The following is a 25,910-nucleotide window of genomic DNA, read 5'->3' as shown; positions in this document are numbered from 1 at the left end:
CTCTTTATTTATAACAACCAACAACCTATACCCCGGTTTGTGTGATTACACTTCCATCAAAAAAACCAAAAAAACAAAAAAAAACCTATACCCTAAAACCTTATACATAATTTTTTTGTTTTAGCTGAAAAAACCTGATAATTTTGACAACCTTACTTTTCATTATTGTAAGAATGTTGCCTGGTCCAGGGCATCCCCAATGTACCTACTCCCTTAAGTTATATTTAAGTTTCTTTTCATACAACAAAAAGCAATTTTTTTTTTTGGTTTTTCAAATTATTGATAAATAAGTAGTTACATCTTAAGGCCACATTGATACTACTTAATTCACAACCAAATCAATTTAAAATTCTATGTGATGTGCATAAGATGGTTAACAGTCAAAACTAGTCCCCTGGTCCTATTTTTAACAGTTTTTCCTGTTTAAATTATTGGGTTTGGATGAGCCATGTATGAAGAGAACCAATTATGTGTCCATTTAACTATTTAAGTACACTAAGAGTCTAAGACATTAATAATATCAGTAGCCATTAACTAGCTTTTACAATTTAATGTTTCACAGAATTATAGTTTATTCCTTCTATCTGTTTAGTTTCAGTAGATTGGTTTTGCTTGACTTTAGGTTGACATCACCTTTTAAGCTTTCACTCCATGAATTTGGAATAATACCAAAATGCAGGATTTTTCATTAGATTCTATGAGACGATGTAATATCTGAGAATAACACAAAGCTAAATGGATTCATGAACATTAGGAGCTTTATCACTTCAACAGAATGAGAATAAAGAAAGGAACTTCAGTTCAGTTTATCAGGAAAAAAAAAAAAAACTTCAGCCTACTTTAATCTGTACATAGATGGAAAAAGAATTTGTCCTTCAATCTACTTGAGCCTTGCATCATTACATCTCTACCCTGACAAATCTAGTATACACTGGCAACAAATACTTGAAAATCAGCCAATCAGTTGCCAGATAGTGTTCTCAGATAGTGTTCTGTCCACAAAGAAAATAGTTCAATCATTATGCTGCTTTATTACATTATGAAATTACTGTACTGTACTGTACTGAAGAATTTAAATACCAGTTTGACATGAAGAACTTCCATACATTTATTCCACACTTCAGATGATGACTTGATAGCATTGAGGCATTTCCTAGATCTGGTATATTAGAGTTCAGGATATAATTGGATCTAGCCCATTGTTAAGTTTTGAAACCTGCTGAACCCTGCTGACATGAAATTACAATTAGTTCTGACATCCTTCAGAGAATCCTTGAAAGAAAACACATTTCTTAAATAACAATGAAGAGTCGAGCAGCCAAAAAAACTCTATTGGTTGAAGAAAACGAGTTGATCATAAATGCCTCTTGTGCAGAATATTGTTGTGAAAAAACTAAAATAAAATACCTTTGGTTGTTTTCTCTATTAAGTTAAAACACTAGTAACCTACCAATAATGAATAAAATATTTCATGTGAGAGGGCGTAGGAAACCCTGGCGGCTCGGTGAACCCTTACCCATAAGAAATATAGGGATGAAATTAAAGAGCTAAACTAACCCCAAACTTGACAATTTATTGGGAATTTAAGAAAAATTCTATTGGACAGCTATAAGCCCACCAGTGTTGTATGAGGCTGAATGTTAAGGCAACAAAGAAACAAAACAAATGAACAAAGGTGTAGCTTAGTAAGGATGTTAACATGGACTAGAGGAAAGACTCGAAAAGCTAGATGATCTAAGAGTGGCCCAAATAATTGATCAGTTGAAGGAGCTTCATTTGTAGCTGAGGTCATTGAGTGCAGTGGTAAGGAGGAGCGATATGATACAGAGTAAAGGGAAAAACCAAGCGGTAGACTAAATGTGACTAGGAAAGGGCTGAGAGTGGATATGAATGGCCTAGGCTTGACAGCTAAGGGGACCTTACACATTATAATCAGGAAAAGGCTTAGGTTAGCTGAGTTATGGCTGACCTAATTCTCTACGGCTAATGGACATTTTTACGTCAGAAACCACCAAGTTAAGAGTAGGACATTGTCCACATGCATGGATGGAGGTCAATAGTGTTCTTTCTTCAAATAATCTTCTTATTCGTAAAATGAAAACAGCCCAAAATGAATTGGGTTTTAGAGTAAGGAAAAGGATAAGTACTAGTTTTTTTTATGGAAGAAATAGCCCCAGATACGGCCAAGTAAAGAAAACGCAGCTTACTGTGACAGTAGTGATATGACCATGTTAAGTTGGGCTTGATTGATAATAACAGAAAGTATAGCAATATTTTATTTGATCAGTAACAAAATTGCTTGTATATACTGTATAAATATTTGGTCATTTTGTCAACAATCCAAAAGCTACACAGCCAGAAATGCAAATAATCATCTTATATAAGGGATTTTCTTATTGATACCCCTCAAAGTATTAAATAATTTATAACCTTATTTTTTTCCCCCTTTAGTACAACAACAACAACAGCAAACTCAGCCTTAGCTTAACTTAATGGGGTCGGTTATATAGATCCAAACAAAACAAAGTAGGAAAAAAGAATTTGAACCTAAAAGGGGAAGAAAGTATGGAAAAGAGGGGTGGGGAAAGAGGTGAGAAATGAAGAAAAGACAAAGACTAATGAAAGATATGATATAAATAGAAAGATGAAAGTTAGTAAGAGGAAAGAGGCACAGCCCAGCACATCAGGAGATTCTCAGCTACATTTCCCCTTTAGTATGACAAAAAAAATGAGGGTAACAGTGTCATTTCCCATGTATGCTTGAAAAATGTGCATGACGATAACATCTTTTGATAATGACATAATGACATAATGATGTCACTTTCAAATTTTTTTGAAAGCCCTTTTATCCCCTATCTTAAAAAACTTCTATGGATAAGACAAAGGGTAATTAATTAAAAGGTATCAAGTTCTAAATACACCTATAGAGGTGCCACTCAGACACTCCCTTTCTGTAATTATGCTTATATGCAACATAGAACTATATCACTGCAATATCATACAATTATGCTAGTAATGACCTAGTATGAGAAAACTAACATACAATAAACAAAGAATATGATACAATAAAGTATATTAGTCAAAAAATAAAGCAATAAACTTAAATCAGTGTAAACTCATGAAGTGTAAAAAAACTGATAAAGTACAATTTGTGTTATCACAAGACGACACGAAGGCGGCCAAGGCAACACTTAAGCAATTAAGCATTCAAGACACCTTCTTGCATATAACAAAACCTGTTGTTGCCTTGGACCCAAGAAGGTGCCTAGGCGACGCCTTGACAACTATGTCCACAACATAGAAAACTTAAATTAAGCTGGCTTTTTCTCCGTGTCAAATAGTAGTTTTGCTTAGCAACCCCCCCCCCCCTAATGATAAAAATTGGTAGGGAGTTAAATTTCCTTGTTGATTTCCCCTAGGATTCCCAAACAAATCTTCTGGCTAATTGTATAAGAACTAAAAAGATCTTCAAAACCCATTCCATCAACCACACCCTGCCCTTTATTCCAGAAACGTATTCAAGGAAATCTCTTCTTGTAGTAGAAGTGGAAGTATATATTACTAAAGAAAAGGAAAAGGAAAAGGAAAGTGGTGTGGGCAAGCAGTCCACCCTATGAAGGATGATCAAGCCACCGCAGGTCAAAGTATGAAAACCAAATTCACTCAACGATGTACAGAGGATGTAACATGAACGAGAAAGCATAAGTAGAGCATACAGGCAAAATATTATATGGTTTCATGTCGAAATAAAGATTTGATGTTTATATACCTTTGCCTAACTTTAAGCATTCCTGTGCCAATTTGCATTGGAATACCCATGATGATGCATTCACTTACTCCCTCAATCTTGTCATCCCTCCCATTTACTGAAGCATTGAAAAGATGATCTGCTGTCTTCTCAAATGATGCCAGCATCAAGACACTCTCTTTCATCTTTTGAATGCCAAATCTAGTGATTCCTAGCACTTCGCCCTGTTACAATAAAAATCCGAGATATATAGTCACCACTCACCAGATTCTTAGCGCACAGTTAAAACACCACAATTTCTTGGGGTTGACCACAGCTCAGGTGTGGCCAAGGTATACCAATATCATGTCGGGTCACAGTATAGGTACAACGGAGGTGGTTTATAGTCAACTAGAAAAAAGAGATGCATTATAACAAGATACAAATAAAACTTATATTACAGAATAAAGTATCAACATAAAACTTTGTACTTTAGGAATGACATAATGTTTGTATAATTGTACAAATATAAAAGTGTAGTATAAGTGTATAACTTCTCTTGACTCCCATTTCCTAGAATAAGAGTAAATGTTTGATTAATGATTGGGTTATAGTCCCCCAAATAAACTTGGTATGTACAACGAAAAAGAGGCCGGCAATGTATCTATGTCTTCTGTAAGTGTGAGATGAGAGCTTTTCTCACAGTGGGCTCAACATGTACTTGCTTGTAAAGGTATTTTCTCCTTAGAAAGACCTTTATTTAGGTGGTCTTCTTGGGAGGGAGTTCAAGAGTTCTCATGTTGGAATGAAGAGTAGCATAGCTTTAATGTCTGTTTATTAACTCTCCACTTGCGCAACTGATGATGGAGGGGCTGTTTAAATTTTAGTCCCCCTAAACATGGTAAAACCAATCCACTTAAGTGGCAAAAAGGGTGCAAAAGCTCTTGGTATTCATCCTCAGTCCATTTCTTGTGGACCTGTTTTTTTTTTGGTAAATAAATATATTACCGAACCCCAGGAGGGGGCAGGGAGAAAAGGAGAGGGGATATACAAGGGGAAACAAAAGAAAGGGGAAAGGAGAGAGAGGGGAGGGGGGGGGGGGGGAAGAGCAATTAACCCGACCTACTGACCTACACAGAGGAGGGAGACTGCAAAAGAGACAAATCAAGACCCCAGGATACAACAATATGCTTGTTCCTTGGGGTATCCAAAAGATGCTATGACGAATGCAATTGAGCTTGGAGGACAAGTCAAAGGAGATGGCTTTCCAAATCAGATCAAAAGATCGAGAGTTGGAAGTCCATCTCCTGAAGTTCCTTTCCATCCAGATGTGATTAATAGCGGCGCCAAATACAGGCTTCCAATAGTGTCACAGATAGAGGTCCCAGGAGAAAGTCATGTCCAGCCACAGCCATTCTCGCTCAAAGACAAGGATCCTCCTACTACGAGGCTAGATCGAGGAAAGGGCTTTTTTCTAGATGGGGGAGGTAAAAGGGCAAGCAAAGAAGAGGTGGAGGATGTCTTCATGGCCATTCCAACAAAGGGTACAAAAAGGGGAGACAAGGATATTGCGGTGTATGAGGAAAGCTTGGGTGAGCAGGCACGATCTAAGGGTTCTCCAGACAGTGAAGCTATAGCGAGGGATATGACCTTTGAACCAAATTAACTTGTGCCAGGGGATGGTGGGGCTAGGGTCTCGAACAAAATTCCAGGCTGAGCTGGAGGTGAAGAGGCCGTTGGGGGAAGAGAGACATATAACCTTATCCGCATGAGGGGGGGAGGTGGAAGGAAGAAGGGAAGGGAGGGATGACCAGATTTGGGAGAGGATGGTGGGATTGAGAGAAGGGGGAGGGGTCCAAGAGCCGAGAGCAATAAGGGAGAAGAGAGGGGAGGCTTTTGGGAGGCCAGAGGAGTAGATCGATTTGGGACCTAAGGTATTAAAGAGGACCCCTAAAGGGTGCCAAGGGTCAAGCTAGAGGGAGGTGGTGGAGCCATCAACAATGGAGGTTGAGATACCACGGAGGGTGAGAGGACAGAGTAAGAGAATCTTACGCCAAATCCAAGAGGAGTCAGATGAGATAGAGACTGTCTAGATGAAGTCCATCTTGGGGAGGTGGAAGTAAACCCATTTGACCCAGATGGAGTCTTGGCGGAAGGAGATTTTCCAAATAAGCTTGAGAATGCCCATAGTATTGGAATCGCGAATGCGACGAATGCCGAGACCTCCCTCAGATTTGGGGAGACAGATGGACTTTCAACTGGTAGGGTGGAGGATTTTAGAGGTGTCAGTCTCTTTCCAGAGGAAAGCGCAGAAGATGCGCTCCATAGCCTTGATGGTGGCTTTAGGAATGCTGAAGATACCACTCCAATAGATGTAGGAAGCTTGAAGGACCGAACGAATGCACTCAAGTCTGCTAGCATAGGATAGGAGTTTGCCTTTCCAAAGCTGAAGACGCTTACGGATATTATCAAGCATTGGAGTGCAGTGATGGCTAGACAACCTGACAGGAATTAGGGGGAGACCAAGATATTTAATAGGGAGAGAACCAACAGAGAAGCCAGTCAGACGCAAGAGGGTCTCTTTGCCAGAGTCAGGAATGCCAAAGAGAAAGATTTTGGATTTGAGGAGATTGATACAGAGACCCGAGAGAGATTTAAAGAGGCGGGGGGAGTCCATGATGGCAGAGATAGAGGAGGGGAAGGCCTTTGAGAAAATCATCAGGTCATCTTCAAAGGCCAGGTGGGTGAGATTGATGTACTTGTATTTTGGAATTGGGGAAATGAGATGAAGGTCGGTTTTGGATTGGAGGCTCCTAGAGAGGACCTCCAAGGCCAGGGAGAAAAGAAAAGGGGAGAGAGGGCAACCTTGGCAGATGCCGGCTTTAGACTGAAAAAAGCCGGCGAGGGAGCCATTGACAAGAACAGAGAAGGAGGGGAAGAGATACAGGCATAAGTCCAACGAACAAAAGTGGGGGGGGGGGGGGAGCCCATTTGGGAAAACACATCACAAATGAAGTCCCAGCGGAGGGAGTCGAAAGCTTTGTGAAGGTCTATCTTCATAAGGGCCGCAGGAGAGTGAGATTTGCGATCGAAACCCCTCACAGTCTCAAAGCAGAGAATAGTGTTGTCCGCTATGCTTCTGCCAAAGATAAAGGCCGATTGGTTGGGGCTGACCAGGGAAGGAATGACCTCTTGGATTCTATTGGCGAGGATCTTGGCAATGAACATGTAGAGAAGATTGCAGAGGGATATAGGTCTGAAATCAGACAGAGAGGTCGTTCCATCTTTTTTAGGGATGAGACAGATGAAAGTTTGATTGACCTGAGCAAGCTGGCTGGGCATGAAGAAGAAGCTGCAAATGGCTTTGAAAAGGTCACCTTTGATTGAATCCCAGCAGCTAAGAAAGAAACCCATGCTGAAACCGTCAGGGCCAGGGGCTTTGTTGGATTTGTGGGAGAGAATAACCTTAGAGATTTCCTCATCAGAGGGGATGGCAAGGAGGGACTCTACTAAGAGAGGAGGGATGAACTTATCAATAAGGCCCGAAGGGAGGGAAGAGGGGGGGAGAGGGGGGGGATTGAAGAGAGAAGAGAAAAAGGAGATGGTTTCCAACTTAATATCAGGGACAGAGGAGAGAGGAGTCCCATCAAGAGCATGGAGTAAGGTGATGGAGTTGGAGTTCTGCCTAGCTCTCAAGGAACAATGGAAGTAAGCGGAATTGGAGTCTCTAAGATCCAACCACTTAATACGGGATTTTTGGCGCAAGAAGCTTTCCTTAAGGGAGGAGAGAGAGGAGAGCTCTTCGGAGAGCCTTTTCTCCTCAATGGCAAGATCAGGGTTGAGGGAGTCTGACTGAAGCCTAGATTGGACTAGGGAAAGGTTAGACCGACAGGAAGAAAGGCGGGAAGGGATGTTGCCAAAAGTGGATAGATTCCAACTTTTAAGGGCGAACTTGGTGTGGCGGAGTTTCCTAGCTAAGGCTATGAGAGGGAAGGAGGGGGAGGAGACAGGGATGCGCAAAGCTTTTAGGATGGTGGGAAGGTAGAGGGGATGGGAGGTCCACATGTCAAAGAATTTGAAAGGTTTGGGACCAAAAGAGGAATAGGGCTGAATAATGAAGTGGTGGGGACAGTGGTCAGACAGACCTTGGAGAAGGAAAGCGGCATGGGAATGGGGAAAAGAGGAGACCCAAGCTTCGTTGGTGAGGAATCTATCAAGTTTGCAAGCAATGCGATCAGGTCCCACTCGGCGATTGTGCCCAAGGTACTAAAACTCGGGTCTCGGTACCATCTCGGTCCCTAAAAAAACCGAGTCGAGTCGAGATCTCGACGAGTTGGTGCTTTTTTTTTCTTTTCCGACTCCAAGCCTCAACTCGGTGGGTTTTAGACCTATTTTGGGTCTGAAACTTGGTATTCAGCCTATTTTATGCCATTTAAACACAATGGCATCATCAGATTTTGCAAAAACAAAATCCAAATAGGACTTTTACATCAGACCCTAAGTTGGTAGGCGACGACGTACTAAAATACCCTACTCTACACATAAATGACATAATTTAGTAATAGAAAGCTAGCAAAACATTCAATTAATAGTAAAACAACTTAATAAGCATTAGAAATGTTAAAGTAATACATCAAATTGTTTAACAATGTTACAACTATCATCACATAAAACTGAGATTGAATCACGTATTCAGTCCCCACTCGTGCCACATAGTCTTCCCATGACATAATGTTGCTACACTGTTGCATATAGTGCTCCACAACATCCATATAAGAGTTGTCATCAACATATGCCAAGTCCCCTATCCTAGGGTGTAGCTGTTGCCATGAGGCGTGAGACGATTGCCATGAACATGAGATCCATTGCTACTGTCATATTAAGGCATGTATGGGACTAGGATTATGGGCCTAAAACCAGACCCAGTGCTTTGATTGTCAAACTCATGTGTTGACTGGCCAAACTGACCATAGGCACTATATTCAGAACCAGTGCTCTCCTGGCCATAATCATAGTCATGATGAGGCTGAGATGAATGCCACAACTGATGCTCACTACTAGTATCTATACTCATGCTTCTGGATGCAAATGTACTCTAGTTGGGAAGAAGAGAGGATTTTGGACAGAACTTGCTGAGATATGGCGAGTTCTGTCGAGTTAGATGGGCTTTTTAACTGTTAGGTGGGTAAAAAAGTGGACCGAAACCGAGATCCGAACCAGATCTGATATCTCGCCGAGATCTTGATGAGATTTTGGGCTTTTTAATATTGCCTATGGTCTCGTCTCGGCTTTTTGAAATACCGAGAAACTCGGCGAGATCTCGAACTATGATTGTGCCAAGTGAGGGGGAACCTGACCATCTGAGATCCTCAATACCAAGATCCTCGATGCGGTCGTTGAAGGAGTTGACAGAAGAAGGATCAATGGGTCTACCCCCAATTTTCTCCGACTGGGACCTCACAACATTGAAATCACCACCCAGTCCCCAAGGGAGGGAATCCGTCCCAGATTTGAGGAGAGAGAGATCAGTCCAAAGGGACACATGATCGACAGCCTGGTTGCAAGCATAGATCACGGAAATAAAAGAGGCGGGGGAGTTAGGAATGGAGAAACGGAGATGGAGAAGTTGGGAAGAGGAGTGAGAGATGGTAATGTGAACTTTAGAGGGGTCCCAGAGGATCCAGATACGACCATTAGGGGAATGGTTGTAGTTGGACAGAAGAGACCAAGCGGGGGCTATGGAAGCGGCAATACGGGCCGCATTCTCCCAAAGAACACGAGTTTCAAGAAGAGCGCAAAAAGAGGAATGGGTGGACTTAATGAGGGATCTAATATCTTGATGCTTAGCTAGGGAGTTAAGACCCCTGACATTCCAAATTGTTAGGTACCGTTGTAAGGGGGAGGGAAATCGTGGATTAGAGCTATTACTAGTCCACGATTTCCCTCTTGGGGGTATTCTGGTCTTTTGGCCTTTACCCTATTGATTTAATTATTAATAGTGATTGTTTGGGGGCAGCTTCTCTTATGGCTGTGACTCCCAATCTGTTGCAGCAGTTCTCCTCTCTTCCTCCCCTCTTCTTCTTATTTTGTTACATGGTATCAGAGCTGGATCGATAGGGGCTGGTTCACGCTTCCAAGGATCAGTTGTTCTCTTTTGGTCAAGGTTTTACAGTGGCTGAAATCTTCTTTTACAACTTGATTGGTTTGTAGATTTATCAGGCTTTCGTTTGAAGGGGTGCAACACCCTATGCTGTTTTTGATGTTTGTCTAAGGACTAGTTCGTGATTATATGGAGAACTAGGTCTGATTTTTTGGTGATTTTGATGAAGTGTGTTGAGCAGTGAAGTTGATGGAAGTCAGCGATATTTGAAGTATCCAATCGTGGATTTTCTGTGGTGAGTTGGTCTATGCTTTGGAGGTGATTCACGATTTTTATTTTAATCGTGTCTATTTGGTGGCCTATTTGTTGGCTGTCTCTATGGTTTGATGGTTACTTTGATTTGTGAGAATGGTTGAGACCAAGACTACCGTGACTGAACTGTCATCTTCTCATTGTATTACTGATCAAAAAATAGAGGGAATATCAAATTTTCAGCAACGGAAGAAGGTGGTCAGATTAACTTTGACTGGCCGTGATCAATAGGATCACTTGACAAAAACGAAACCTGTTGATGATCAAACGTGGGACACTGTGGATGCGAGGATATTGAGGCAAATGCTGAATTCAATGGAAAATCAGATTGCAGACTTGGTGACTTGGTGACTCATATTGATACAGTCAAGGAATTATGGGACTATTTGAATGTCTTGTACTCTGAACAGGACAACTTGACACGTATTTATGATCTGTCTTAGGCTTTCTATAAAGTGGATCAAAAGAATCTTAATGTTACCCAATATTTTGCTGGCTTCAAACGGTTCTATGAGGAGCTGAATTCCATCCTTCCAATTACCTCGGATGTACAGGCAATGCAAAACCAGCGAGAGCAGCTTGCGGTTATGGTGTTTTTGGGTGGACTTTGTAAGGAATTTGAGTCGATGAGGTCTCAAATTCTTGGTGGGGATAAGGTCACCACTCTTTTAGAGACCTTTTCTAGGGTTTTATGTGCTTCCCGGGAGAGCAGTCAAGATTCCACAAATGCTGAAAATTCTGCACTTGCTTCCTTTCCACCAAACCGTGGTCCAAAGGGTGGAATAGGTACCAGTGGTGCTGGTCGTGGTCGTGGGACTGGTACTGGTAAAGCTCCCACTTTTGATGCTTCTGAGAATTCAGGTCCGGTGCGGACTTGTCATCATTGTGGTAAGCCTGGCCACATACAACGCTTTTGCTGGAAACTACATGGTAAACCACCGCAATTTGCCAACTCTGCTAGAAGTGATCCGGTGGTCCCTACTCCCTTCAAGTCTGAGGGTAAAACTGTGACGATGCCTGATGAAGATTATGAGCGCTTTACTCAGTTTCAAAATTCCCAGTCATCTCAGTTCTCTGCTGCTACTCTAGTTTAGACAGGTAATGCTACTGCATGCCTTTCCTCCACTTCTCGTCCCTGGATCATTGATTCAGGTGCTTCAGATCATATGACTGGGGTTTCAGTTATTTTTTCTTCATTTTGTGAGTCTTCTTCGAATGTTGTATTAGCTGATGGATCTTTAGCTCAGGTTCGGGGTACAGGCACTGTGCATGCTACCTCATCCTTGTCCTTATCTTTTGTTTCTTATTTGCCTAAGTTTCCGTTTAATTTATTGTTTGTTCACAAGATTACCAAAGCTCATAATTGTTCTGTTACCTTTTTTCCTGGCTACTGTGTGTTTCAGGATCTTACGTCGAAGAAGACGATTGGTAGAGGCCGTGAGTCTGGGGGGCTGTATCTACTGGAAGACACATCAGCTGTGGCATGTTCGAGTGTGGCGCTTCCTCATCAGATTCATTGTCGTTTGGGTCACCCTTCATTGGAGAGTTTGAAAATTCTGGATAGTCGTTTTAAGTCTGTTTCTAGTCTTAATTGTGAGTCCTGTCAATTTGGGAAACTTCACCGTGTAAGTTATCCCCCTAGAGTCAACAAACAGGCTGCCCACCCTTTTTCTTTAGTTCATTCTGATGTATGGGGCCCTTGTCTGGTTGTTTCTCAGTTGGGTTTTCATTACTTTGTTACTTTTGTTGAAGATTATTCCAGGGTTACCTAGATTTATTTAATGAAGAATTGCTCTGAGTTATTCTCTATTTTTGTGCCTTTGTTCTTGAAATTCAGAATCAGTTTAATACTTCATTAAAAGTTCTTCGCAGTGATAATGCTAAAGAAAAACAGACATCTAGAAGTCACTCGATCCCTTTTGTTTGAGATGAAAGTGGCTAAATTTTTTTGGGCTGATGCTGTTTTGACAGCATGTTAACTTATTAACTGTCTTCCGTCTTCCGTTCTATGTGGGGGTATTCCATATTCTTTATTGTTTCCTTCTCAACCTTTTTACCCCATCGTGTGTTTGGCTTATTCGGGATCATCGTCCTAGGGCTCTTAAATGTCTTTTTGTGGGGTATTCTAAAACTCAAAAGGGTTATCGTTGTTACTCTTTTGATTTAAAGAAATACTTTGTTACAGTTGATGTCTCCTTCTTTGAATCTACTCCATTTGTTGAATCTTCGCTGTCTTGTTCCGATTTTGACGATGATTTGCCTGTCTATGTTATAAAAAATTCTTCTCCATTGCAGGGTCCTTTACCAGCAGCGCCACTTCCTACAAATCTCGTTGTTGTGTTCCAACGTCGCTCCTCCAACGAGCCGATACCCATGGTACAAAATCTCGCCAAATATCGGCGATATATCATGATATTTCATGGATTTCCAGCTTACCGAGACGAAATGGTAGCTCGAAATGGAAAAAGACAAGATTTTGGTCGATATTTCGTGAGTCCACGAAATATCGCCGAAATACACTGTTTTGACTTAAAGTGTCACGTGAGCCCATGGGTATATTCCAAATTTCGCAAGTCTCAGTCGATATATCGACCGAGATTTGCTGAAACTCATTCCAAAGCTCATTTTAAGCCTTTCTTCCTCATTTTTTGCTCTTCTTCCTCCCTTCCTTCCAAGCATCATCCAATCATTGTTCAAGCTCCTTGTTGACAGATTGTCGCCGGAAACACATCAGAGGCTCATCTAAGCTCATCCTCCAAGCCTTTTTTTCACTATTTAAGGTAAATCCTATTCCTCTAAAACTATTTTTTTTAAAATACTATGTACAAATGTTGTTGGATGGTGATGAAATTTATATATGTTAGACACCGGAGGCCGATCTACAACCTCACGGTGTCGAATTTTTTTTTCCATATGTATATTTTTTTTTAATTTTCTGGTTTTAAAAATTGATTTTCCTACAACTAAAATAGAAAAAAATTAGGGGTAATATAACTCAGATGGGAATGAATTAAATATATGTTAGACACCAATGGCCGATCAACGGCTTCACGGTGCCGAACTTATTTTTCTGCCCATAAATAGTTATTTTAATTTTCGGAAATTAAGAAAAATATATAAAAAATTAAAACAAAAAGAAATAAATAAGGAAAAATCTGAGTTTTAGGTTTGAAAACTAATGAAAAATATGAAAGTAATTTCTGTATGTTTTGAAATGCATTAGATATATTTTATGTTTAATAATTTTCGATTTTGTTGTGTTAGGTCAATATTTATATTAAAATTATATATAAAAATTGTTTTTAATTATGCGAAAAATATAAGGGTTAGGGGAAAAATATTAAATAGCTATACAGGTGTTTTAGTATTCTAAAAGTGTCAATTGAAGTGCTTCTACATTAAGTTTTTAATTATTTGTTTTACTTACATTGCAGTAAACAAGTATTATTATGGCGGATCGTGAAAGACAACGTGCGAAGGGCAAGTAAAAGATGGGGGAAAGTAGTCAACAGAGGGGGCAGAGGGAGCAAAGAGAACAGAGAGAACAAGAGAGACCAGCCAGCCAACATAGGGGTGACATTGCATGGTTACATGGCACTCCAATTGATGGGGATAAGAGAAAATCCCAATGTAACTATTGTCACATGCAGTTTATGGGAGGAGGGTCCAGTAGACTTAAACAACATCTGACTGGAGGATCTAAAGATGTTGTAGGTTGTCATACGGTCCCTACTCAAGTAGCTAGAGAAATTGGTGACAGTTTGAGGGGAAAGAAGAAGAGGAAGGCTGACAAGCAGAGGATAAGAGAATAACTTGAGGATATAGTGAGGAGTTCAATGGGAGGAGGAAGACAATACCATGATGATGATGATGATGATGATGACTCCTTTGATGATGATGATGAGGACATTGCAGTACCTGGTGATATACAAACAACAGAGGAGGCTAGGGATTTTTGACGGACTGTTTCAAGGAGTAGAGTTAGTTTTCAAGATGATCAGCAGAGACAGAGAGTAGGGGGTAGTGGAGGAGTTGGCACATCTGGAGGTTCTAGATCTTTCAATCTTTTTAGAAGATCACAAAGTGTGAGGGCAGCCCCAACACCTCTATCAGTACCAGTACCACCATCAACATCAGATCCTAAATTGCATAAGAAGAAAGGAAGCAGTCAACCAAGAATCAAAGGAGCATAGAAGGGCATGAAGGGGGTGGTTAAAGAATCAATAGCTAAGTGGATGCTATACAATACCATCCTAGCAAACACTGCACAAGACCCCTATTATGATACCATGATAGATACCATTGCAGAGGCTGGCCCAGGATTCAAGGGCCCCACCCCATATGAGGTAATGAATGTTTATCTACCTCAACAAAAGTCTGAGATTGATGAGTATATTAAGGAGATGAGTAGTATGTGGGAGACATATGGGATGACTATAATGGCAAATGGATGGACTGGGCCTACAAGAAGGTCCATCATCAATTTCATGGTTTATTGCGGTTGGAGGACAGTTTTCCTCAAATCTGTGGATGCGTCCAAAGAGATAAAGGATGCGAAATACATTTACAAATTGTTAAAGGAAGTAGTTGAAAAAGATGTGGGCATTGAGAACGTTGTCCAGATTGTAACGGACAATGGAAGCAACTTCAAGCTGGCCGGTGAGAAGATGATGAACAACAATAAGTACCGGCTCTTCTGGACTCCTTGTGCAGCACATTGTATTGATTTAATGCTAATGGATACGGAAAAGTTAAAGTTGGTGAAGACTGCGGTTGAAAGTGCAAGACAAGTCACCAACTTTGTATACAACCACTCCTATGCACTCAATCTATTGAGGGAAAAATGTGAGGGTGACTTAGTTAGGCCTGGCATCCCAAGATTTGCCACCAACTACATTGCCCTAAAAATCATTGAGACAAAGAAGGCCGGGCTGAGAAGTATGTTTGCTTCTGAGGAGTGGTTTGGATGGAAGGGTTCCAATACTGCAAGTGGAAGGGAAGCACAAGCAACCATATCATCTGAGGACTTCTGGACAAAACGAAGCAAAGTGGTGAAAGTTTTGGAGCCAGTAGTTAAAGTTCTACATATTGCTGACTCCGCTCTCAAGGGCCCAACCATGCCAGTCCTATATGTCGCAATGGACTTGATGAAAGATAGTGTCTACATGTGGCTCCTCGCGATGAGCAAACACTTCTGATATCATCAATGCTCGCTGGGAGAATCAACTTATGCATCCACCGATAAGGTCTGAGTAAATTTGTTTTATGTAATTAATTCATAGTATTGCTATTTACTAATTACCTATGCATTTGACAATATCTCATTTCTATATGTCAAATTTCAGCATACTACTTGAACCCCAAGTGTCGATATAATAATAGGCTTGGGTTGGAAACTCAACTTATTGATCTTTGTGAAACAAGTAGTGAAGAAGTTGGAGCGGATGGTGCACTAAGCAATTTGCAACAATGAGGTGAGTCTTGGAATTCATTTGGAAACTCAACTTATTGATGCTTTCAAACAAATAGTGAAGAAGTACTTACTAATTTTCCACATGGGTGTCGATCAAGATATTTAGGGATGCATTGGGAAGTTTTGGAACTGATGCTGCGATATAAGACAGAGCACGCGGTGATGCTGGTAATTCTTTTAAGTTTTAAATTACATATTTATTGAAATTTGAAAGTTGAAACAACATTTGACACGTCTTTTTTTATTGTAAACTTGTAATGCAGCTGAATGGTGGGTGTTGTATGGGGAATCGGCTGAGAATTTAAGAAGAATAGCAATCAAAGTCCTTGCCCAAACATGTTCCACATCTGGCTGTGAGAGGAACTGGAGTACCTTTGCACTCATCCGCTCCAAGAGGCGCAACAGATTGGGGTCTGAACGTCTATCTGACATGGTGTTGTTGACTACAACTTGACGCTGAAACTGCAACACATACGCATGGGACATGAGGGACAGAGGGGCACTATTGACCTCACCGACATCTTTCAAGTTGACTTAGATGATGAAGACCCTATTGTGGATTGGGTGAGGGATAGAGGTGAGCCAGTGTTGGATCAGGAGGGAGGTAGGCCTGACCCCGTGATAGCTTCAGAGATTGGTGCTGATGTGGATGCTTATATGGCTGACGAGGGTTAGATACATGCACGGGAAGCCTCACCCATACCATTCCAGCCTACTGGTGGCAATGTTGTTGATGATGCTGACTGGTCTCAGTCCTCAGATGATGATGATGGTGATGATGATGGGGGTGATGGTGGTGGTGGTGGTGGTGAAGATTTTTACGGCATGCGAGAGCATTATGTGGTAGGCGAGGATACGGTGCCTGTAGAGCTACTCCGATTCATTGGAGAGACACAATTTGATCATGCCACACAGGATACGGACCACGGAGCACGTGCCCTTGCACCCCCACCCTCAAGACCCCCTACAACCATACAGTAGGAAGCGTAGGGGTTGACAAACACAGTTGCAACCTGATTATATGGACATTGATGACCTATCTAGCTCTGTTGGCGGTTTGAGTATGGGTGATAGGGAGGGAGGACCAACTGGGCATTGGCGTGCCCCATCTTTTGACACACATACCACTCCATTGTCATCGGATTAAAGTGCATCACAACCTTACGGTGGATATGGATATGGATCATATGGGCAGTTTAGTGGGGTAGGGGACTATGACTACCAGTCCCAGTCCTAGGGACATACTGGATCATCTTTTGTAGATGACATCTTTGCATACCCTAGTGGGCCTAGCTACCAACCTCACCAGCCATACATGCAGCTAGTGCCAACGCCTCTTCCGCCGGCGCCGACATCATATCACCCTGGATCACCTTCTTCACATACTAGATCGATTGGTAACCCTAGCCCATATCCTAGGATAGGTTACCTACAGTATATTGATGACTCCATTTACATGACATTTGTGGATGACTACACTCGTTTCTTCTCTGATACTATACCGTGGTCCACATATGTCCTTTAAACAGAGAACAATGGACGTCGACTGCAGCGGGCTATGAGTGGGGTTGATCCAGGGAGGCACAACAACTATTATTAGCACTTGTAAGTTGTAAGTTGTAAGTTGTAAGTTGTGATTTCACTAATTTGTGAACTAAGTCTGTTGTGAGTTTGTGACTTTGACACTTTGTGTATTGCCTTTAAGCATTTGAGCTATTGAGTATTGAGTTATTTACTATTATGGAGTTTATGAGAATATGATTTATGAATTATGTCTTATGAGTTTTAATTAGTTTGTTTAAATTTCTTTTGTCTTTAACTGCCTAATCAATGTGTATTTAACTATTTATACATAATACATTAGGGTCGGCGACCGTATACTGTCAATCAAGGGTGCAAGCCCAAAACACCACTTTGAATTCATTTTTTTGCAATTTTATGGTTTAAATGTGTTTATTTAGCTTAAATAAGGGTGTCCATGAAGTATCAAGCCTAGATATGGCCAAATACCCACTGAAATGGACCCCCGAAATGTTGCAGAAAAAATACAATATTTCGGCCATATTCGCGAAATTTCGGGTATCTCAGTAGGCCCGAGATACCGATATATCGCAAGATATTATACCTTGCCGACACCTCGTATTACCCCTATGGAGAGATATAGCACCCGATTGGATGCCTCTACCTCGTCTTCTTCGCCTTAGGATCCTCCAATCGGTAATTCCTCTTCCATTCCTATTCCTGTTGTTTCTGATTTAGATGTCCCTATTGCTTTTCATAAGGGTGTTCAGAGTTGTACCCAACATCCTATTTCCATCTTTGTGTCCTATACTGGTTTATCCCCTACATTTGTTGCTTGTTTATCTACTGTTGAGTATCATCCTATTCCTAAGTCTGTTGCAGAAGCATTGTCTAACCCTGGGTGGAGAGCTGCTATGACCGAGGAATTATCTACACTGAAGGACAATCAGACATGGGACCTTGTTTCTTTACCCTCTGATAAGTCTGCCATTGGTTGTCGGTGGGTATTTGTGGTGAAAGTCAATCCTGATGGGTCTGTAGCTCGGTTGAACCGTCTTGTTGCTAAAGAGTATGCCCAGGTCGATGGTGTCGACTACTTGGATACCTTTTCTCCTGTTGCGAAACTTGCTTCTGTTCGCATTTTAATTTCTTTGGCTGCTACACACCATTGGCCTTTGTTTCAGTTAGACGCGAAGAATGCATTCTTGCATGGTGATCTCCATGAGGAAGTGTATATGGAGCAACCTCCTGGGTTTGTTGCTCAGGGGGAGTCTGGTAAGGTGTGTAGGCCGAAGAAATCGTTGTATGGGCTGAAACAGTTACCATGGGCATGGTTTGGCCGGTTTACAGATGTTGTGTTAGATTTTGGGACTGACTCGGTCTAAGAGTGATCATTCGGTGTTTTTTCGGCACTGTAATGTAGGGAGGATGTTTTTGGTAGTTTATGTTGATGACATTGTCATCACAAGAGATGATTCTTCAGGTATTGAGAGCTTGAAGACACATTTGGGACAGCAGTTTCAAACTAAGGACCTGGGAAGACTGAAGTATTTCTTGGGTATTGAGGTAGCTCAATCACGGAAAGGGATTTCGCTATCACAACGAAAGTATGTTCTTGACTTGCTTTCAGAGACACGGTTACTGGGATCTAAACCTTTGGATACCCCTATGGATCCTAATTTGAAACTTATGGTAGATGATGGTGATGTCTTTGATGATCAGAGAAGTATCGGAGACTTGTAGGGAAACTCAACTATTTGACAGTGACTAGACCTGACATCTCCTTTCCTGTCAGAGTACTGAGTAAGTTTATGTCCGCTCCTCGGACATCTCATTGGGATGCAGTTATAAGGGTTTTACACTATATCAAGAAAGCTCCAAGACGTGGTCTTCTATATTCTGATCACGGTCATGGGAGGATTGATAGTTTCACTGATGCTGACTGGGCAGGGTCTCCAGTTGATCGAAGATCTACTTCAAGTTACTGTGTATTTGTTGGAGGGAATCTTGTTTCATGGAAGAGCAAGATTCAGATTGTGGTAGCTCGGTCCAGTGCTGAGTCGGAGTATCGTGCTATGGCGCATGACACTTGTGAGCTGATGTGGGTTAAACAATTTATGACAGAGCTTGAGTTTGGTGATGATTCTCCTATGTTATCATGGTGTGATAGTCAGGCTGCCATTCATATTTCCACTAATCCTGTGTTTCATGAGAGAACGAAATATATTGAAATTGACTGTCATTTTGTTTGTGAGAAGCTGCAACAAGGAATTATTTCTCCTCGTCATGTTCGAACAGGGGAGCAACTTGCTGATTTGTTTACAAATTCTGTGGGGAGTGTGAGAGCAGATTATATTTGTAACAAGCTGTGTATGATTAACATATATGCTTCAGCTTGAGGGGGAGTGTTAGATATTATCGTTGTAAGGGGGAGGGAAATCGTGGATTAGCGCTATTACTAGTCCACGATTTCCCTTTTGGGGGTATTCTGGTCTTTTGGCCTTTACCCTATTGATTTAATTATTAATAGTGAATGTTTGGGGGCAGCTTCTCTTACGGCTATGACTCCCAATCTGTTGCAATAGTTCTCCTCTCTTCCTCCCCTCTTCTCCTTTCTCTTTTCTTCTTTCTTCTTATTTTATTACACAAATAAACCCAGCCGATATGGGAAACTAGAGGGAGAGGGGTAGGGATAGAGGAGGGGGGGGGTACTCCTGTACCGTCTACGGGAGTAGGCAATGGCCGGGCTGCTAACAAATGGCGGACAAGGGGGGAGGGTCAGAACCGCACCACGAAGAAATGGGTGGAACTCAACGGATAAGGTAGGACGGCCTAGAGGGGGGGGAGGGGGATGGGGACACAGGGGAATCAGAGGGGAGAACCGGGGGGGGGGGGGTTGGCAAGAGGGAAGGGAGAAGAGGGACAGAAGTGGATCGAGTCAGGGTGGGAGTGGTAGTGGCCGTAGGTGTGGGAGGGTTGGGGTAGTGTTTTTGGTAAAGATGGGCTGGGGGTTGAAAGAGGGGTAGGTTGTAGGTGAAGAAGGATTGGATTTGGGCAGCGGGGAATGGGCCAGGTTTGGACGTGGGTGGGCCTGAAGAGAGGGCCCGGCATAGGGAGAGGGGTTAATAGAAAGGGAATGAGGAGAAGAGGCCTGGTGGGCTAAGTGAGAGGGCCCAAAGGGTGGGTGAGTGTGAAGGGGTTTGAATCGTGAATGAGTCCACGTGGCAGGAGGGGGGATTAGGTAGTAGGGGGTAAAATGGGAGAGGTAGAGGATAAAAGGGATAGGGGGTGAATAATCTGAAATAGGAAAAGGGGAAGCAAACCTTCGCGCAGGAAGTGATGTCTTAGCATGGGAATGCCAACTGCTAGCCAGACTAGCCTGGGCGTCCACGGTAACTACGACTAGAGGAGCCAGTAAGCTGAGCGACCTGCAAATCGACACAACAAGGGATGGGAAAGGCGAATCAGGTCTTCCAAGCACAGAGCAATCGACGTTGGTCGTCTGTAAGGGCATCAGCTGAGCTTGTTCAGAGGCATCAAGCAAATCTGTACTATCGTCAAAAGGATCTTCCAGTAGCTGATTGCTTCGGCCAATAGGGTCTTCAAGACTCAAAAGGTGCTGCTCAAATGCCAGGGGAGCTGATGGAGAGGAAGCCAGAGCATCAAGGGTAGCATTGTCCTCGGGAACAGAGTTCGAGGTCCCAATCGTGCACGGAGGAGGGCTAGTGGCGTAACAATCTTCCCAGTGGATTTTGTGATGGTGGAGGCGATTGTGATGGCGGTGAGCAGTGGATCTTCCTCGTCGAGGGGAGGAAGATGGACCAGAAAGAACCGATGAAGACATGGTGCGGGATTCTATTCTGGTAACAGACCTCGTTCCAGGGGCAACGAGGGAGGGGGGGATCTTGAACCAGCGTAGGAGGAGCCATAGTCTTTGAAGGAGATACTGCAGTCGAGGGCTGTGCGAGGCCAACCGGAGAAGCCAAAGAAGCTCCAAGCGCAGCAGAGGACAGAGGAGCAGTGGCAGCACAGTCCTTAGTGTGGTGTCTGAAGGTTTTACAATGATTGCAGTGAGGTGGAATCTACTTGAACTTGACAGATTGTACAAAGCTGAAACCATCATCCTCCGAAATGGTGATGGAAGAGGGAGGAGGATCTTCAGCAGAGACATCGACGCAAATACGAGCAAAGGAGAGACGATCCATTTTGAGAGTTCTAGCGTTGGTGTGCAACAAGTAACCGATGACCAAGCCTATGCGGCCAAGGCATTCTTAAGTCCAATAATGTAGAGGCAGGCCAGGGAGAGTGATCCACAAGGGAATAGTGCTGAGGTCAACCTTGTGGAGGAAGAGATGAGGGGGCCATTGGCGAAGGAAGATTGGTTTGGGGCCAACCATCCAGGGAGCACCATCAAGGGCTCGGGCTTTGGCCTCATCAGAGAAAAATCTGAAGATAAACACTCCGTTATCGAGAAGGAAAGTGTCCAGAGAACCAGAAGATTTCCATTGCTTGGAGAGTGAAGCTTTAACGATGTTGAACGAGGGTCTAGGACCAAGGAAATGACCCACCAAACAAGACTGCCATTTAGAGATTTCAGGAGATAAGAGGGAGTTGGGGCAGTGCGCGAAGGGTAAACCATTCTCAGAGGGTGGTTTGACATAGTGGAGATTGGTGCTGGAGGGGGAGGAAGGACATTGCTAAGGAAAGAGCGAGGGCCACGGTTTAGGTCCAGCGGCAGTGGGGAGGGTGGAGGTGGAGGGGGGGTAAGGGTGGAGGTGTTGGCGGTGGAAGTGGAGGATGAAGGGTTGAGAATGGTGGAGGAGGGAGAAGGGTGTGGCGAAGGAGGTGGGAACAAGGGAGGTTGCCAGAGGTAAGGAAGGAGGAGGGGGGGGGGATGGGGGGGAGGATCCATCGTTGAGGTTCACCTTCTGTTATGGACCTGTTAGGCGCATCTAGTAAGGTATTTTGATGGTGGGGCCCTCTTTACTGTCCTTGGGCCCACTAATAACTGGTTGTTATTTTGGTCATTTTAAGACTGTTTGGAATGGGACCCACTTTGTTGAGCACAACTTGCATTGCGCTGTTTTTGTTATTGTTGTCAACAAAGCCAGCCAGGAAGATCAGTTGAGCAATGAGCTTGTGTTGGTATTCTTAATGGTCAACACACTCACTCAGTTGGGCTAAGATGCAGGTATATGGACGGTGACCAATCTACAGAGCTGATTTCAGTTGTGGTGTGCAAAGGCAGTCACCTTATGGCAAGACATAAAGGTCTTAAAGATGGCTAGATCAGAGCAATTGCAGAGGCTTGCTGTGTTATGGCATGTGGCAGTGGCAGTGTCTGTGAGATGGATGAGATGGCTCTGCTGGTAGTTGGTGAGTTGGCTGGCAATAGGACTGGTACAGCTGGCATCATCATGAGTTGGCAGTTGACAAATGTGTTTAGCATAATGAGGAGGCAGTTGCAAGTCCTAGAGTGCATGAGGTGATGTTGCCGAAGGTGAAGAATGCAGTTATGTGAGGAAGACTGCAAGTTTGTGCTGGTGCAGTAACTTCACAGATTTTGAGTTGTCTATTTGGACTAGTGGAATCTCAAAACCTGAGAAAGGTAGATCTCTGAGTTAACTTTCCGACCATCCAAGAATCAGATCAATCTGATATCAGAGTTGGAAGTTATGACTTGATCATCAGACATGGTGTGTGTGCTTCAGGGAGCTCTTTCTGCACATGCATCAGATTCAAGCTTAGTTTTGGGACCCATGCACAACCTGTGTTGAAGGTGTAAACATGAAAGTAGTATCCCTTTGAGTTGGCTTTTATGTGGAAAAAGAATCAAGTCAATCAGAGTTCTGGAGAGAGTTATGGTCAGTTGAGTGAGCAAAGGTACAAAGAACTAGCTGATTATGGCCGAATGCAAAGTGAACTGTCATCCAAGTGTTGTGGACAGTTGCATGAGCGGGACACAGTTGACAAAAGTAAGCTGGTATGATGAGATGAACAGAGCTTGGAGTGAAGGCAGAGTAAAGTGGCCTAGACAGTTGAAGTGGCATGGTTGCTCAAAAGACTTCCTGCATGTCCAGCAACTTTAAGATTTATTTCGGACCCCTTCCATTAACTCTGAGTTGAAGCAGAAAACTAAAACACTAGCCCTATGAGTAGGCTTTGAAATGCCTTAAGAATCGGGTCAATCTGAGTCCGGAGGAGGAAGTTATGATTTCAAACATGGATGCAGCACATGGTGTCCAGAACACATGTTTCCACATACAGTGACTTCCGGCCCATTTTCCGATGTCTTTCTCTCCACCTGAGTTAAATCTCAAAACATAATAGTTGTAGATCTTCGAGTTTTCTTTCCATCACCGCAAGAATTGGATCAATCCGACATTGGACGAGAGAGGAATGACGGTTCTTCTGACAGCGCGCAGAAGGTGGTTGAACCACGTGATCCAACCGGGAGCGGAAATGAAGCTCGTTTTTGGCTTCTTAAACATCAGATATCTCAACAAAAAAGAGTAAGAACCCTTTGGAGAAACAAGGAGAAGAGAAGTTAAGAGAGAGGAAGAGAGAGCTTCTTAGTGCAAATCCTTTGTTTCCTAGTACTCTTGAGCATGGTTCAAAATTTCGCGATATATCACCAAAATTTCGACACTACTGAGACGAGATGGGCTTCCGAAATTAAAAATGTTCAAATTTCGTCGATATTTCGGCATGTCACTGAAATATCGCTGAAACTGCTACATTCCTATGCACGTGACTCTTTAAACTGTGAAGTATAAAAACAACATCTCGCTGGTCTCAGTCGAAATTTCGACCGAGACCTTGCAGAGAGTGCTTTTGTTGCTTTTTTTTTTTGTAATTTCGACCGAGACCTTGCAGAGAGTGCTTTTGTTGCTTTTTTTTTTTGTCTTCCAAGCCTGTTCCAAGCCATTCTTTGTGGGGGAAACACTTGTTCTTCATTATTTTCGACAGATCGTCGCCGGAAACACGCCGGAAACACACCGGAAACACCTCCTAGCACATTTGTGACGGCTTTTTCACTGTTTAAGGTAATTTTTTTTCTCTAAAACTATTTTTTTGAAAATACTATGTTCAATACTTGTTGGATGGTGATGATATTATTATATGTTAGACACCGGAGGCTGATCTACAACCTCACCGTGTCGAAATTTTTTTCCATATGTATTTTTTTTTATAAATTTTCTGATTGAAAAAATTGATTTTCCTACAGCAAAAATAGGAAAAAATTAGGGGTAATATAAATTAGATGGGGATCAATTAAATATATGTTGGACAAAAATTGATTTTTTAAATGTGTTTATTTAGCTTAAATAAGGGTGTGCATGAAATATCAGGCCTTAATATGGCCAAAAACCCACCGAGATGGAGTGCCAAAATATGGCAGAAAAAATACCATATCTCGCCGAAATTTCGGAATATTTCAAAAATTTCGGAAATTTCGACCAGCCCGAAATGGCAAGACGAGACGAAATTTCAAACTATGCTCTTGGGTGCTAAATGATCCATTGAAGGCAAGAAGATTGGTGGTTGAAGAAATTATTGAAGACCAGGCAACGGTTTGAGAAGATTGAAAAGAAAAGAAGAACAACAAGGTTTTTAGAGAAGAAAAGAAGACAAAGAGAAGGAGAGAGAGCTTCATTAATTGAAGAGATTTAATCTACAATATCTCTAGAGGTTACCCAACAACGTAGGTAACCCATTTGACAAATCACCTTTGTATTGTATTTGATTGTAGGCTAGGTGCTTGAGATATTGCCTTAATCAATACTTGTAGTCCATTGGGTGGGAATTGTACATGTTGTGACCTTGTAAGGGAAAGAAAGGAAGAGAGAAGGAGAGAAAGAGAGAAAGAGAGAAAGCAAGAAAGATAGAGCAGAATCGGGTATGAGTGAGGGAAAGGGAGTTGAAATATTGAAGAAAGGGTTTCAATCTTGTAGCAGCAGCTTGGACTCCAAGTTTTGGTGCACTAGGGCTAGAATTTTGAGCTGGGACTGGAAGAAAAATCAAATCAAATAGGTTTGTGATTCGTCAAGAGGTAAGGTTCTTTTCTCAAGTGATTTTAATGTTAATGCTCTGTCTTGGGTTCCTATTTGAGGTGGTGAAAAAAATCAAAGAAGAAAATGGGAAAATCTGGGTTTGGGTTCTCTGTTCTTTCTTTTGGATTTCTCAAAGATTCAAACCTGAAATGGTGAAATAAATAGAAGAAGAAAATGGGAATAAATGAAAGGAAGGAAGAAGAAGTTGGGGATGGAAGTGGGAGCCGCTGCTAGTCTGGTCGCACAACAGTGCTGGCCAGCCTGTTGGCCGACCTGCAACAGATAATTTCCCTCCCTTCCCAGCTGCCATCTCTGTGCTTATATCGCTTTCCCTCGTTTGTGAGGCACCTTTTTCCCTTCGAAGCCTCTGATCTAAATAATTTCTTCCCCAGGAAAAACCCTTATGTTAGATCTCCATTGTTCAAGTCAGCCAAGTGTAAGATGGTTGGGGTCTTCAATCCTTTAGTGGGCAATGATTCGAAAAGAGAAATTTTCCGAAATCGATTAGGATTTGAAATCAATTAGGGTTTGAAATCAGTAGGGGGTAGGGTCGGTGGGGTTGCATGAAGAAGAAGAAGAAGAAGGGTAAATCTGTCAATTCCACTGTTTTCTATTGAATAGGTGATAAGGGTAAAATGGACATTTCCAATTAAACACTAACAGCAGACTAACACAGTCAGGTTTCAGGGGGTGTCAAGTAATTGTTTGAAACGTTGGTGATAG

General features: G+C 42.4%; 1 protein-coding gene across 4 annotated transcripts in view; it reads right to left on the bottom strand.

The window, feature by feature from the left end:
* Nucleotides 1-779: 779 nt before the first annotated feature.
* Nucleotides 780-25,910, bottom strand: part of LOC122670399 (DNA-directed RNA polymerase III subunit 1) — a 164,311-nt gene continuing 139,180 nt past the window's right edge. For 2 of the 4 annotated variants that reach the window (XM_043867260.1, XM_043867271.1), the window contains exons 26-27: nt 3,770-3,972; nt 1,009-1,226 (exon numbers count right to left, since the gene is read on the bottom strand). In XM_043867260.1, the coding sequence (XP_043723195.1) occupies nt 1,175-1,226; nt 3,770-3,972 (255 nt within the window). In that variant the 3' untranslated portion in view covers nt 1,009-1,174. Of the gene's footprint in view, nt 980-1,008; nt 1,227-3,769; nt 3,973-25,910 lie in introns of those variants that run through there. The other 2 variants (XR_006334207.1, XM_043867279.1) reach the window with 2 other exon arrangements.

Source organism: Telopea speciosissima, chromosome 1, assembly GCF_018873765.1.
Source record: "Telopea speciosissima isolate NSW1024214 ecotype Mountain lineage chromosome 1, Tspe_v1, whole genome shotgun sequence".
NCBI lineage: Eukaryota > Viridiplantae > Streptophyta > Magnoliopsida > Proteales > Proteaceae > Telopea > Telopea speciosissima.
This window is presented reverse-complemented; position numbering and strand designations above follow the sequence as displayed.